The 12,383-nt window shown below is 40.5% G+C and overlaps 1 protein-coding gene across 4 annotated transcripts in view; it reads left to right on the forward strand.

The window, feature by feature from the left end:
* Nucleotides 1–12,383, forward strand: part of SMARCAL1 (SWI/SNF related, matrix associated, actin dependent regulator of chromatin, subfamily a like 1) — a 55,488-nt gene that overhangs the window by 19,865 nt on the left and 23,240 nt on the right. For all 4 annotated transcript variants that reach the window (XR_006101086.1, XM_042443824.1, XM_042443814.1 and 1 more), the window contains exon 9: nt 2,873–2,938. Coding sequence is in view for 3 of the 4 variants with exons in the window: in XM_042443824.1 (XP_042299758.1) it covers nt 2,873–2,938 (66 nt within the window). In the remaining variant the exon portion in view is untranslated. The remainder of the gene's footprint in view (nt 1–2,872; nt 2,939–12,383) is intronic.

A 12,383-nucleotide genomic window follows, 5' to 3' on the forward strand; every position in this document is an offset into this window, starting at 1 on the left:
TCCTGATAATCCTAAATTATGACTAATCTTTATGGGAATAAACCACTGCAAGCAATATGCTTCTCTTCTTCACTTACTTGGCTCCAAGCAGGAAGCAAACATTTCTACTTTTTAGTTTTTTGTGGGTTTTTTGGGCTGTGTGGCCATGTTCTAGAAGAATTTATTCCTGACATTTCGCCAGCATCTGTGGCTGGCATCTTCAGAGAAAGATGCCAGCTACAGATGCTGACGAAACATCAGGAATAAACTCTTCTAGAACATGGCACATACCCCGAAAAACCCACAAAAATCTATGGATGCTGGCCATGAAAGTCTTCGACTTTACATTCCTACTTTTTGTTTTGAATAATGCCCAGACTCAGGAAATTGTGGTTTGTTGTAACTTTGGTTTGTTCAAACAAACCAGAACAAAACTTTTGGTATTTGATTCTAGAATTTTACAAGTTTAAATGTAATAGGAAACGCTAAATTATTCAAAACCGGGTGGGGGAAGCTTTCAGTCTTCTCCCCTTTTGCTAAGCCAGGAGTGTAGAAGGTGAGTACATGAGCTGGAGGATCCTCGCTAATGCATATAACACTAAATTACAGTTTAACATTGTGCCAGTGTAGTTTGATTTCTTCAAATTTGCTCCCAAGTCCCAGTTTTTATTTGTAACTGTTACTTCACAAAAACCCTTCACAAAGTCATTACAGTTTCTGTTTCTGAAACTTTTGCATTCTACTTTTACTTGGAAACATGTTTCTTGATCTCAGCAAAAATCCACTTTCAAGTAAATATGTTCTGGGTTACAGCCAAAAGTTTTCTGCACACTTGGATGCATCTGATGTAGAAATGTCAATAAGTGACCAAAGCATCTGGATCAATAACAGTACTGAATCCTAAATTAGGCCCTAAAATAATAACTGGCAGATGCTGGCAACTTGTGGTTCTCTGTGTATTGTTAGGCTTCAGTTCACATCATCCTTCACTATTGCCTATGTTGGTTAGAGCTAATTGGAGTTGCAGTCCAACAGTATCTGAGGGCCACAAGTCGTAAATCCCCAGCCTTAACATTGTTCAGTATTGTTGTGAGGCTAAAATGGGATTAGAGTGGGATAAAAATAAATGAGACAAGAAGGGAGAGGGACAAAATCAAGTTGTGCAAAGAGAACGTATAGTTTTAAAATTGTGTAGAGTGCAGGTTTAGCAGTTGTCTTTCCCCTGCTCACTGTGTGAGCAATCAGATTTGGAATAAAAGATATAATGCAAGAGTCTGGAAAGTACAGCCAGTTTTTACTCTGTGCCATTTTCCCAGTCACAGTGGTTCTTCCAGGCTACTGTTTGTCTTGTATAGAATTTTTTTTCTTCTGTATGGATGTGTAACTTGATTTGAAAAAAGCTTATGAAGGGAACATTCTACTGCCTACTGTGCTACTGGTCTAAAGGAATTCACTTCTTCTCCTGTGTGGTGGCTGCATACTAGTAAAAACAATAGTAATAATTGAGGCAATCACTGTTCTCACATATGACAGTTAAGTTTGTTCCCCATTCATGTACGTATTGGATATATTACAGAATCTAGGTCTTGTGTTTCCAATGAAATATCCCCTGTGGAGAGTTCTGCTTCCCCACTTCTCTCTTCAATTTTTCTTCTGCTGGTGACTGCTATTAGCATAACCTTATTGCCAGGCAAGATTGAGAAAGCACTATCTTACAGTTGAAGGGGGTGTATTATTCTCTTTATGCATGGCTGCTTACTTGCCCGCATGCTACAAGACGAGCACATTCCCTGGGAGGGTGCCAATTTCCTTAGTGTCCTGAAGCTCAGCCTTGTAACAGCAACAGAGAGAGAGCTCATTGCAGGAGATAATAACCTACCTGGTGAGTCTTTAACAGCATACCAGTGGGCTCCTAATTAGATTTCCCCCTCTCTGATATGTTTCTCCCCACCACCACCATTAACCCTTCATTTGAGAGAGATAATGCAGAGTGGGACTGACAGTTATTTACATTTACAGATTTGGTAAAACAATATCCAAAGAGTAATTTTTCTCTCCCCCACATCCAAATCTGCTTGCTTGTCTGATATATCATGACAATGTCATGTTTTCCTTTCTTAGTAACTTTAATTTTTTTGTTAAAAATATTTCTTAGTACTAAGATTCAACAAGTAGTATCACACACTTGCATGCAAAATATTCAGTAAAAAATACAATAAAAATAGCTAACGTCTTGTGTTATGGACTGCCTCCTTCCTTATAATCCACCCCGTGCATTCAGGTCCTCTGGGAGGAATATTGCAGCCTATGAAAAATAGGCTATCTGCAACTACCCAGAGGACCTTTTTGGCAACTGCTTCCAGATTATGCAACTGCAACTACCCAGAGGAGATCCGTCACATTACTAGCTTAAACAGCTTTTAAAAAACTGTTAAAACAGATCTCTTCCAGCAAGCCTTTCCCGAATAGATAACCGGCCACCAAAGATCCGAACCCATTATCCCTCTGAATCTGCTATAGCCACTGTTTGATTGTTTAATTTAAGGTATGTTTTAAACTGTGAATTATTTCATTATTTTTTGGGGGGATACTGGGATTTGGGACTGTACTGTTTTAACTTGTAAGCTGCCCCGATTGCCTCAGACAGAGCAGCGGGATATAAATAAAATTTTATTTATTAATTATTATTATTATTTATTTATACTCATAGTAACTTTCATTTTGAGCAAGCAGTCCTATCTTTTGTTATACAGGAATTGCATCCAGAATGCTGCTTTCCATTGAATTGTGTACGTCTTAGCTAGGATACTACACAAAAATTATCAGGATGATTATTAAATTGCCGTTAGGTTGCTTGGCTGTGGCTCAAGGTTTCTTTTTCTCTCTCTTTCAGGATGAATCACATTTTCTTAAGAATGGGAAAACTGCGAGATGCCGGGCTGCAATGCCTCTCTTAAAAGTGAGTATGCCAGGGTTTCAAAACAAGCATTCTTGATTTTTAGGTGTTATGCATTCAAGACGTTTGGTATATAGGAAAGAGCAATAATGACTGATTAGAAAGCTCAAGGGCACACGGTACTATAGTGACAGAAGAAAGTCAGGAGAAAACCCATGATGTGTGACGGAATGAAATAGTACCAGTTCCAAAGTTTCACTCTATTCATGTGTCCTTGATGCAGCTAATCCTGCTAAATTCTGATTTCAGAGAAGGTAAAGCAATATAAACACAGTAGTAGACATCTTCTTTCCCCCTATTGTCTAATGTTCAGCTGTACTGTGATCCTTTGGACAAATGGAGAGAAGCCCAGAATTGTTACTTATGGTCTTTGCTTGAAAATCAGACAGATATCAAAGTTTGTGTATTCTGGCTTAAAAGATATAAGGAATGCCATGTGGACTTTAATCTGGTGTGATGTTTGTGTAATTGGCATTTGCAAATGCAAAAATGCATTCTGACACAGAGATGATTCAACCAAAAACTAACCTCTCTGGTGTGGCATTGAAATGTAAACATCCTCAGTTTTGTTTTGGGCATGATCAGGCTCTTCTTGCACAGTGAATGTGCATTGGTTATGAACTCGTCTTCTTTTGAGAGCACTTCTGAATCACAGGTATTGCATCTCTAGCACTTCCACTTGCAGAGCCCCTCTGCTGTTGTGAATGCCATGTCAAAAGTTGCTGTGTACCAATTGTCTTGATGGCATTTGTGATAAGTAGTACAGTTCCTTCTTCCATTCCTAAGAATGTCTCATACTAATTTGCAGGTAGTGAATTCCCTTGGTGGTCAAAGAAGAACTCTGTCGGACCATGCCTTTGAAACTTTAGTGGTTCTTTCATATATGGTTGCCTGCTCCCCACATTTTCAAAGCAAATGTAACTGTCCTCATTCCATCCATTTTGTGGTGGTTAGTATATCATGGAATTGGGTTGGTATATCATACCATTATTATCATTATCAAGATGTTCCATGTTTCACTTCATGTTGTGAGAAAGGTGGGATATAAATTAAATAAAGTGATAAACCACTAAAGTAATGTAGGTACAAGACTGGTTTTGCCAGGAGACTTGCAGGGATGGTCAACATGTTGCCCATCAGAAGATATTGAGCTGCAGTTTCAATCTGTTCTAGTCAGCACAGCTAGTGGTGGAGGCTGATGGTCCAACACCTTCTGGAGGACCATAAGTTCCCCATCCCGCACTAGGGTTTACTTTGTTTTATAGTTGCACAGTCTTTGTGATTGCCTACAATCACGTAAAATTGTAGCTGGGCAATGTGCTGGATCTTAATTGCTCTGTTTCACCTTAAATTACTGCTAATTGTACCATCTTACTTGATCCAGAGTTCTGCTAGTGCTGTGGCTGAGACTGCTCCTTGCCTGCCCTTAAAGAAGAGTTAAAAGAAAAGCTGATCATAGCCTGGTGCCCTCTAGCTGAGGTTGGATTAGTTCTCATCATCCATGACCACCAATCATGCTGGCTGGGGGAATGAGGTTGTCATAGTTCAACAAATTTGGAGACCACCTGATTTGAGAAGGTTGCACAAGAGCACTTGGACTGGACCAAGCACCCATCTGGTTGACCATTCTCCTTCCAAGGGTGGCCAACCAGAAGCTTTTGGGACAGTCCCAGGTGTGAAGGGACATTCCCTCACTTGGGATCTTGCAGTACCTGGCATTCAGAAGTACACTGCCTCTGAACATTGAAGTTCCCCTTAGGTATCATGGTAGTTTGAAATACCTATCTTCCATGATCCTATTCATGATTCTGTATGATTCACTCAAATATGAAGCAGCTTATTCATAGTCAGTTGCTTGACTAGTTTTGGCTAGTTCTGCCTTCTCTAAATGACAGGAACTCTCCCACATTCTCAGTTTTTGCTACCCAAGATTCTCTTAACTGGAATTAATCCTGTGGTTTACTGCAGGGCTACATCTCCTTACCAGCACAGTGGCTAAAGTGACAACTGTTGTTGTTTTTGTCATTAGGTAGGCAAAACGAGTCAAGAAATCAGGAGAACATCCCACCCCCTGTGTGTTTTTTTTCTCTTGGATGGGAGGACTAGGAGTGTTAAATTCAGTCCATTGTTTTGCTGTTGCTGCATGCGGTAACATTCTCTCAGAAACTGCTTAGACTATAATCCATCTTTCATGCTCGCTCAGTTTGAAACTCTTATTTAAAAAGAGGTCAGGAAATCTGCCATAGTATTTTGTTACTCACTTTATTTCAGTGTTAATGCACAAATCCTTGAGGTGCATGAATGGAGATTTCAGGACTTTACTGGATTGCTGGCATTTGTATACAGCATTCCAGTTTTTCCATGGAAAAAAAAGCTGGAGGGGGGAGGAGTGTGGGGAAGGATACAAAAATGGCTATAAATCATTTATTATCAGACAGCCAAGCATAATCTATTTGATTAATTTTTAATTTCTCCCCCACCTTCTAGAAAGATAATGAGCCCATTAAGTGAGGCAGATCAACTGACTTCATTTTCCTATCACTTAAACTTCACTTTGGATCAGCATAGATGAAATAAGTTCAGAATCCAAACTGGACAAACTTTAGCACTGAAACGATTTGCCGAATAATGGCAAGACAAATATATAATTGTTACTTATTCCGAAGTGTCTGATATATTGGGACATATATGTATTTTAGGACATTGATGAATTTCCAGGTGGTTGAGTCAGTTTCAGTGAAGCTCCCTTGAAAAATAATGATCTGCTTTTATAGCCATAAATATTGAAATGACTGTAACCTCCAATTAAGTTGATTTATTTTGAAGCTGACATTTACTGTTTTGTGAGTATTTAATATCAACCTGATGAATAAGATTTTCCAATATGGAATGTGAAAATCCTTAAAATGGCTTGGATGAAGGATATGTAATCAATAATGGATTAATAAAGAGCCTTTAAGTTTCATATTCATTCTAAAGTTCTGCTGAAGAGCTGGTCTGAATACATTTTTTTGGTGCGGGAAATGTAGATATTATAATATTAAAAGCCTTGCCTTAATCTTTGATATCATTTAGGCACTGATGGCTTCTTAAGATAAAGTGGCATTTTTTACAATCCTTTTTGCTTTCAAATATAAATTGCTCAAGAAATGACTTTAGGCCAGTGATGTATGGAATCTTCCAGTGGCCCATGTATAAAACATGGAGCTAAAATCTGAAATTCCACTGAGTTTCAAAAGTAATTATTCATAGAAATGCTCCTTGTGTCTCCACTGTATTACTCTAAATTCTACATGAAAGGCTGTCACTGCACTGATACCAAATACTGGGATTGCGTATGTGGGAGGGATGAATCCATAATATGGGTCAAGAGATACGATTTCCAAAAGGTCCAAATTAGCCTGAAATTTTGAATGGACCCTTAACATCAAGTGTGCCTTGGAATTTCAGTTTCTTCTAAAGGTGCATGCACACTGGCTATATTGCTGATTGCAAGTAACTTTGTTCAGAAGGCCCAAAGTGTGGCAAAGTTACTTGCTGGAAGACAAGTCATAGAATGCCCTGACTAGTGGGTCCACATCCCAGAATCCACATCCCAGAATCCTCCACCTAGTTAGGAACATTAGCCATGGGATTCTGGGGCATGGACCCAACAAAGTAACTTTTACGAGACCGAGGAAGGTTGTCTGTTTGTATATCAATGCTTAGGCCAGTATGTAACCTGAGAGCACATTTTTAATGGTTCATCTCTCTTTGTTTTGTGTTTTTCTTTCCACAATGAAAAAACAATGAAAATCTCACCCTGTCAAAATATTCAAGAAATATTTAATATTAAAGAATATTATTTATTATATATTAAAGAAAATACATATAAAGCATACTACAGAATGTACCTTACCACTGAAAAATTATCAAGAATGTATAAACAAATACAGTAACAGACGTTGGAAATGCTTAAAAGAAAAAGGAACATTATAACATCAGTGGTGGTCATGCACAAAAATTAGAAAATATTGAAGCTTCAAACATCAAATGATTGAAAAAATTCTCAATTTGAAATTGCAAATGAAATCCGAATTCTATTTGTTAGGTATAATTGATGAAGAAATAGATGAAAGAGATGGTAGAATTTTATGTTATATGTCACCGCCAGCTAGAATTTTATTAGCTGAGAAATGGAAAGAGATTTCAATCCCTAGGATACAAGACTGGTAAATAAAGTTATTAGAAATGGCTGAGGCCTGGTATACACGGGCCGAAAGCTCCATGTCGGCGCCAAAATTAGGGTTGCAGAGTATGTGGCAAGCACACGCTCTGCAACCCTAATATGTATGGACGGCGCAATCTTTACGTGGCGCATGCTTGACGTCTCTGTGACGCCCCAGGCAGCTTACTGCAGCCTGGTGGCGTTGCCGCAAGGAACTCTGAAACAGATCTCCTTTTGGGGAATGGATCGTTCCTGTAGCAACCGCACGGTTGTGGGAACAATCCTGAGGAGAAAGGGGCCACCCGTGTCTCCTCTTTAGCTCCAGGGCATCCGGGGGCATGAAGCCCCAAGGACACCCCTTTTCCAGGCCATGGAGAAGCAGCATTTTTCTGCTTCTCCATGGAGCAGAAAAATGCTGGATTGGGGCCGCAGGGATGCCAGTGAGACTGCCCTGGTCCAATCCAGCACGCTTTGTACTGCCCCTGAAATTGGACAATTTAACATGTCTTATGAAAGATGAAAGTTTAGGGTCATTTGCAAATAATTGGGAACAGGTAATGAGCTAGCTAGTGGACCCTTGTTATCCACTAAGGTTTGGTTCCAGGAACCCCCGTGAATAACAAAATCTGTCTCTGCTCAAGTCCCATTAAATACAATGGTATAGCAAAATGGTGTCCCTTATAAAAAATGGAAAATCAAGGTTTGATATTTGAAATTTATACTTTTTTGAATATTTTCAAGCCATGGATAAAAATCTGTGTATAAGGAGGGCCAACTGTAATATGTGGGGAGAAATGGCAATTAGTGGATTTTTGAATTAATGCTGAGAAATCATTGTATATATATATATATTAAGAATTTGAAATTATCCTGTTATTTAGAATAGAATCAGAAAATTACGGAATTCACATGTAGTAAAGGAACCGTACAAATAATTTAGGCACAGTTAGCTTTGAAAGTCAGATATGAAATGCAATGTATGAAGAGTGTCAATGTAAATAAATTAATGTGTAACTTCTGTTTGTTTTATGTTTAATATTTTAAAAAATAAATAAATTAATGATTCATCTCCCTCAGTTTTGGAGAGGGGCAAAATTTCATCGAGAGAGGAGTTCCCACAGTGAGGGGCAAAAGGCCCCCAAAAGAGGCAGACTTAGGACACAGCTGGCTTTGGTTTTACAGCCACATTCCTCAGAGGAACCCAATCCTGCACAGTCAGCTCATCTAATTCCACTGTATGTTGCCTCCTCCATCTTTATAATGTTTGTAATGTGTGCATACCTACGTCTTCATATCAAATGTTATTAAAATGATGAAAATGTAGGGACCTAGCTTGTTCTGTAACACACACAGGTTGGCACCCTGTTAGTGGTATACACAAGCATGATTCCACTATATATACGAGGGGGTATCATAATGTTTTAATTATCACCATTAAATTTTTTTGACAGAAACTTTGTTTTGATTAGTAATTGTTAACTTGTCTCCATGTAGTCACCATCCAGATTTATATTTCCCCCCAGCATTTCTTGACCCTCTGAATACCGTTATTGTAGAAGTCTGAAGATTGCGCCTTAAACCACTTTTCCAGTTCATGAATGATGTCATTTGTGTTGTTAAATCGGTGACTCCTCAATGGATTTTTCATTTCTGGGAACAAGAAAAGGTCACTTGGTGTGAGGTTGGGAGAATAAGGTGGATGCTGCAAAATCTGAAAGCTGCATGCCCTTGCTTTGTTAACTGCAACTTGAAATGAGTGAGCTGGTGCATTGTCAGCTAGGAGACGAATACCTCTGGAGAGCATACTGCAGTATTTCTTTTTCAGAACATCTCTCAGAAGATTGCTATAGTATGTGCCAGTGATGGTTTGTCTCTTTGCAAGGTAATCTGTAAGAATGATTCCACGACAGTCCCAAAAAACTGAGAGCATGACCTTCCCTGCTGACTTTTGAATCTTTGCCTTGGGGGGGGGGGGGGGAGAGGAATCAGCATGCTTCCACTCCATGCACATGGTTTTGGTCTCTGGACCATACTGATTGATCCAAGATTCATCCATGGTTACCAGACAACCAAAAAAATCCTCTTCGTCCTGTTCCAACAGCATCAACATCTGTCTTGAAAGGTCACATCAAGTTTGTTTCTGGAAAGGGGCTAGCAAACATGGAACCCAGTGTACAGAGCAGACACCTTAGACATGTGCAGTTCATCATGAACGATTTCCACACTACCATAACTGAGACCAGTTTCATTTATGATCATTTAGGCCCCATACAGACAGGCCAAAATAAAGCTGCTTCAGGTCACTTTGGAGGTATGCTGTTTAAATCATGCATGCGTCCTAAGAGTCCGGAACCCACACCAAAGCCACGATCCAGTCCTATAGACTGGAGCATAGCTTTGGAGCAGCTTCCGGACTCTTAAGACACATGCATCATTTTAACAGCATACCTCCAAAGTGACCCAAAGCAGCTTTATTTTGGCAGTCTGTATGGGGCCTTAGATGGTTGCTTGTTTGTCTTCCAGGATTAAACACTTCACTTTCTTAACTATGGCCATATCGTCCATCGGTGATGGTCTTCAAGGTCTTGGCTCGTCTGTGAGTAACATGTGACCAGTTTGCAAATTCCTTTTCCACCTCACAATATTGTCATAAAATAGGCAGTCGTTTCCATAAACTACCATAAGCCCGCAGTCTTGGTTTCATCTTTGATTCTTCTCTGTCGTGTATCCCTCAGATCCAGACCACAGCCAAGGCTTGTCGATTCTTTTTGTACAATATTGCTAAAATCCGACCATATCTCTCCGCCTCTACTGCCAAAATTCTGGTCCATGCCCTAGTGATCTCACGACTCGATTACTGTAACGTCCTCCTGGCTGGGCTTCCTCTTTCTCACCTCCGTCCTTTAATCTCTGTCCAGCATTCAGCTGCACGCATTATCACATCTGCCCACTGCTCTGACCACATCTCTCCTGTGTTGGCATCCCTTCACTGGCTCCCCCTTCCTTTCCGTATTCAGTACAAGCTCCTGCTGTCAACGTTTAAAGCCCTCCATGGGCTGGCCCCTCCTTACTTATCAGACCTTCTTTCTCCTCACCTTCCCACCAGGGCCCTCTGTTCTGTTTGTCGAGGTCTGCTGTCCCAGCCCAGGATTTCCTCTGCCCCATCTCGGATTCGCCCCTTTTCACTTGCTGCCCCTCACTCCTGGAACCTTCTTCCCCCCGCAAGCAAGGGCCATCACTTCTTTAACCAGCTTCAAAACAGAGTTGAAGACCATCCTGTTCAGAGAAGCGTTCCCAGGCATTGCATAATTGTTGCTTGCTATTTGATGTTCTTTGGATGCCTGTTTTATCGAACCATTTCCTGTATTGCTATGTACTTTATATGTATTAGCCTACTATCCCCACCACCTTTCCTTTATCCTTTTATGTCATGTCTTTTTAGATTGTAAGTCTGAGGGCAGGGAACCGTATAATTAAAAAGATTGTATGTACAGCGCTATGTAAATTTACAGCGCTTTTTAAATAAAGGTTAATAATAATAATAATCATCATCATCATCTCATTATGAATTTGTCAGGTACTATTACCCTTCAAACGCAGGAACTTTATCACACTGCGAGCCTCAATCTCCATCTTACACTTTAGTCACTCCTGCCACAGCCTGTAACAAAAATAAAGGTCACAATGAACTGATTTTCTCAACATCATGCACTTAGGGATCAATGATGACACTGACAAAATTTCATCAATATACCAGGTGGTAATTATTACTCTATGATACCCCCGTGTGTGTGTGTGTATTGGGTTGTGCAGGTTGGTATTCTCTCCCTCCCCCCCATGACCAATCCTCCCAACTCACCCTTGCTGTGATAGAACAATTTGTTAGGGACTATGCATATCATAGAATCATAGAATCATAGAGTTGGAAGAGACCACTAGGGCCATCCAGTCCAACCCCCTGCCATGCAGGAAATCCAAATCAAAGCATCCCTGACAGATGGCCATCCAGCCTCTGTTTAAAGACCTCCAAGGAAGGAGACTCTATCACCCTCCGAGGGAGTGCATTCCACTGTCGAACAGCCCTTACTGTCAGGAAGTTCCTCCTAATGTTCAGGTGGAATCTCTTTTCCTGCAGCTTGCATCCATTGTTCCGGGTCCTGTTCTCTGGAGCAGCAGAAAACAAGCTTGCTCCCTCCTCAATATGACATCCTTTCAAATATTTAAACAGGGCTATCATATCACCTCTTAACCTTCTTTTCTCCAGGCTAAACATCCCCAGCTCCCTAAGTCGTTCCTCATAGGGCATGGTTTCCAGACCCTTCACCATTTTTGTCGCCCTCCTTTGGACACGCTCCAGTTTCTCAATGTCCTTTCTGAATTGTGGCGCCCAGAACTGGACACAATATTCTAGGTGGGGCCTGACCAGAGCAGAATACAGTGGCACTATTACTTCTCTTGATCTAGACACTATACTTCTATTGATGCAGCCTAAAATAGCATTGGCCTTTTTAGCTGCCGCATCACACTGTTCACTCATGTTCAATTTGTGGTCTACTTGGACTCCTAGATCCCTTTCACACGTAGTTTCATTCAGCCAGGTGTCACCCATCCTATATCTGTGCATTTTATTTTTCCGCCCTAAGTGCAATACCTTACATTTCTCTGTGTTGAATTTCATTTTGTTAGCTTTGGCCCAGCTTTCTAGTCTATTCAGGTCATTTTGAATCTTGATCCTGTCCTCTGGGGTATTAGCTATTCCCCCTAATTTGGTGTCATCTGCAAATTTGATAAGTATGCTCCCAATTCTGTCATCCAGGTCATTGATAACGATGTTGAATAGCACTGGGCCCAGGACAGAGCCCTGTGGGACCCCACTGGTCACTTCTCTCCAGGATGAAAAGGAGCCATTGTTGAGCACCCTTTGGGTTCGGCCGGTCAACCAATTACAGATCCATGTACCAGTTCCTTTGTCTAGCCCACATTTTACCAGCTTGTTTGCAAGTATGTCATGGGAAACCTTGTCAAAGGCCTTACTGAAATCAAGATATACTATATCCACAGCATTCCCTTCATCTACCAAGCTGATAATTTTATCAAAGAAAGAGATTAGGTTTGTCTGGCATGACTTGTTTCTCTGAAACCCATGTTGACTTTTTGTGATTATGGCATTGCCTTCTAGATGTTCACAGACTCTCTGTTTAATGATCTGCTCCAAAATCTTTCCTAGTACTGATGTCAGAC

The sequence above is a fragment of the Sceloporus undulatus genome, chromosome 1, assembly GCF_019175285.1.
Source record: "Sceloporus undulatus isolate JIND9_A2432 ecotype Alabama chromosome 1, SceUnd_v1.1, whole genome shotgun sequence".
Lineage (NCBI taxonomy): Eukaryota > Metazoa > Chordata > Lepidosauria > Squamata > Phrynosomatidae > Sceloporus > Sceloporus undulatus.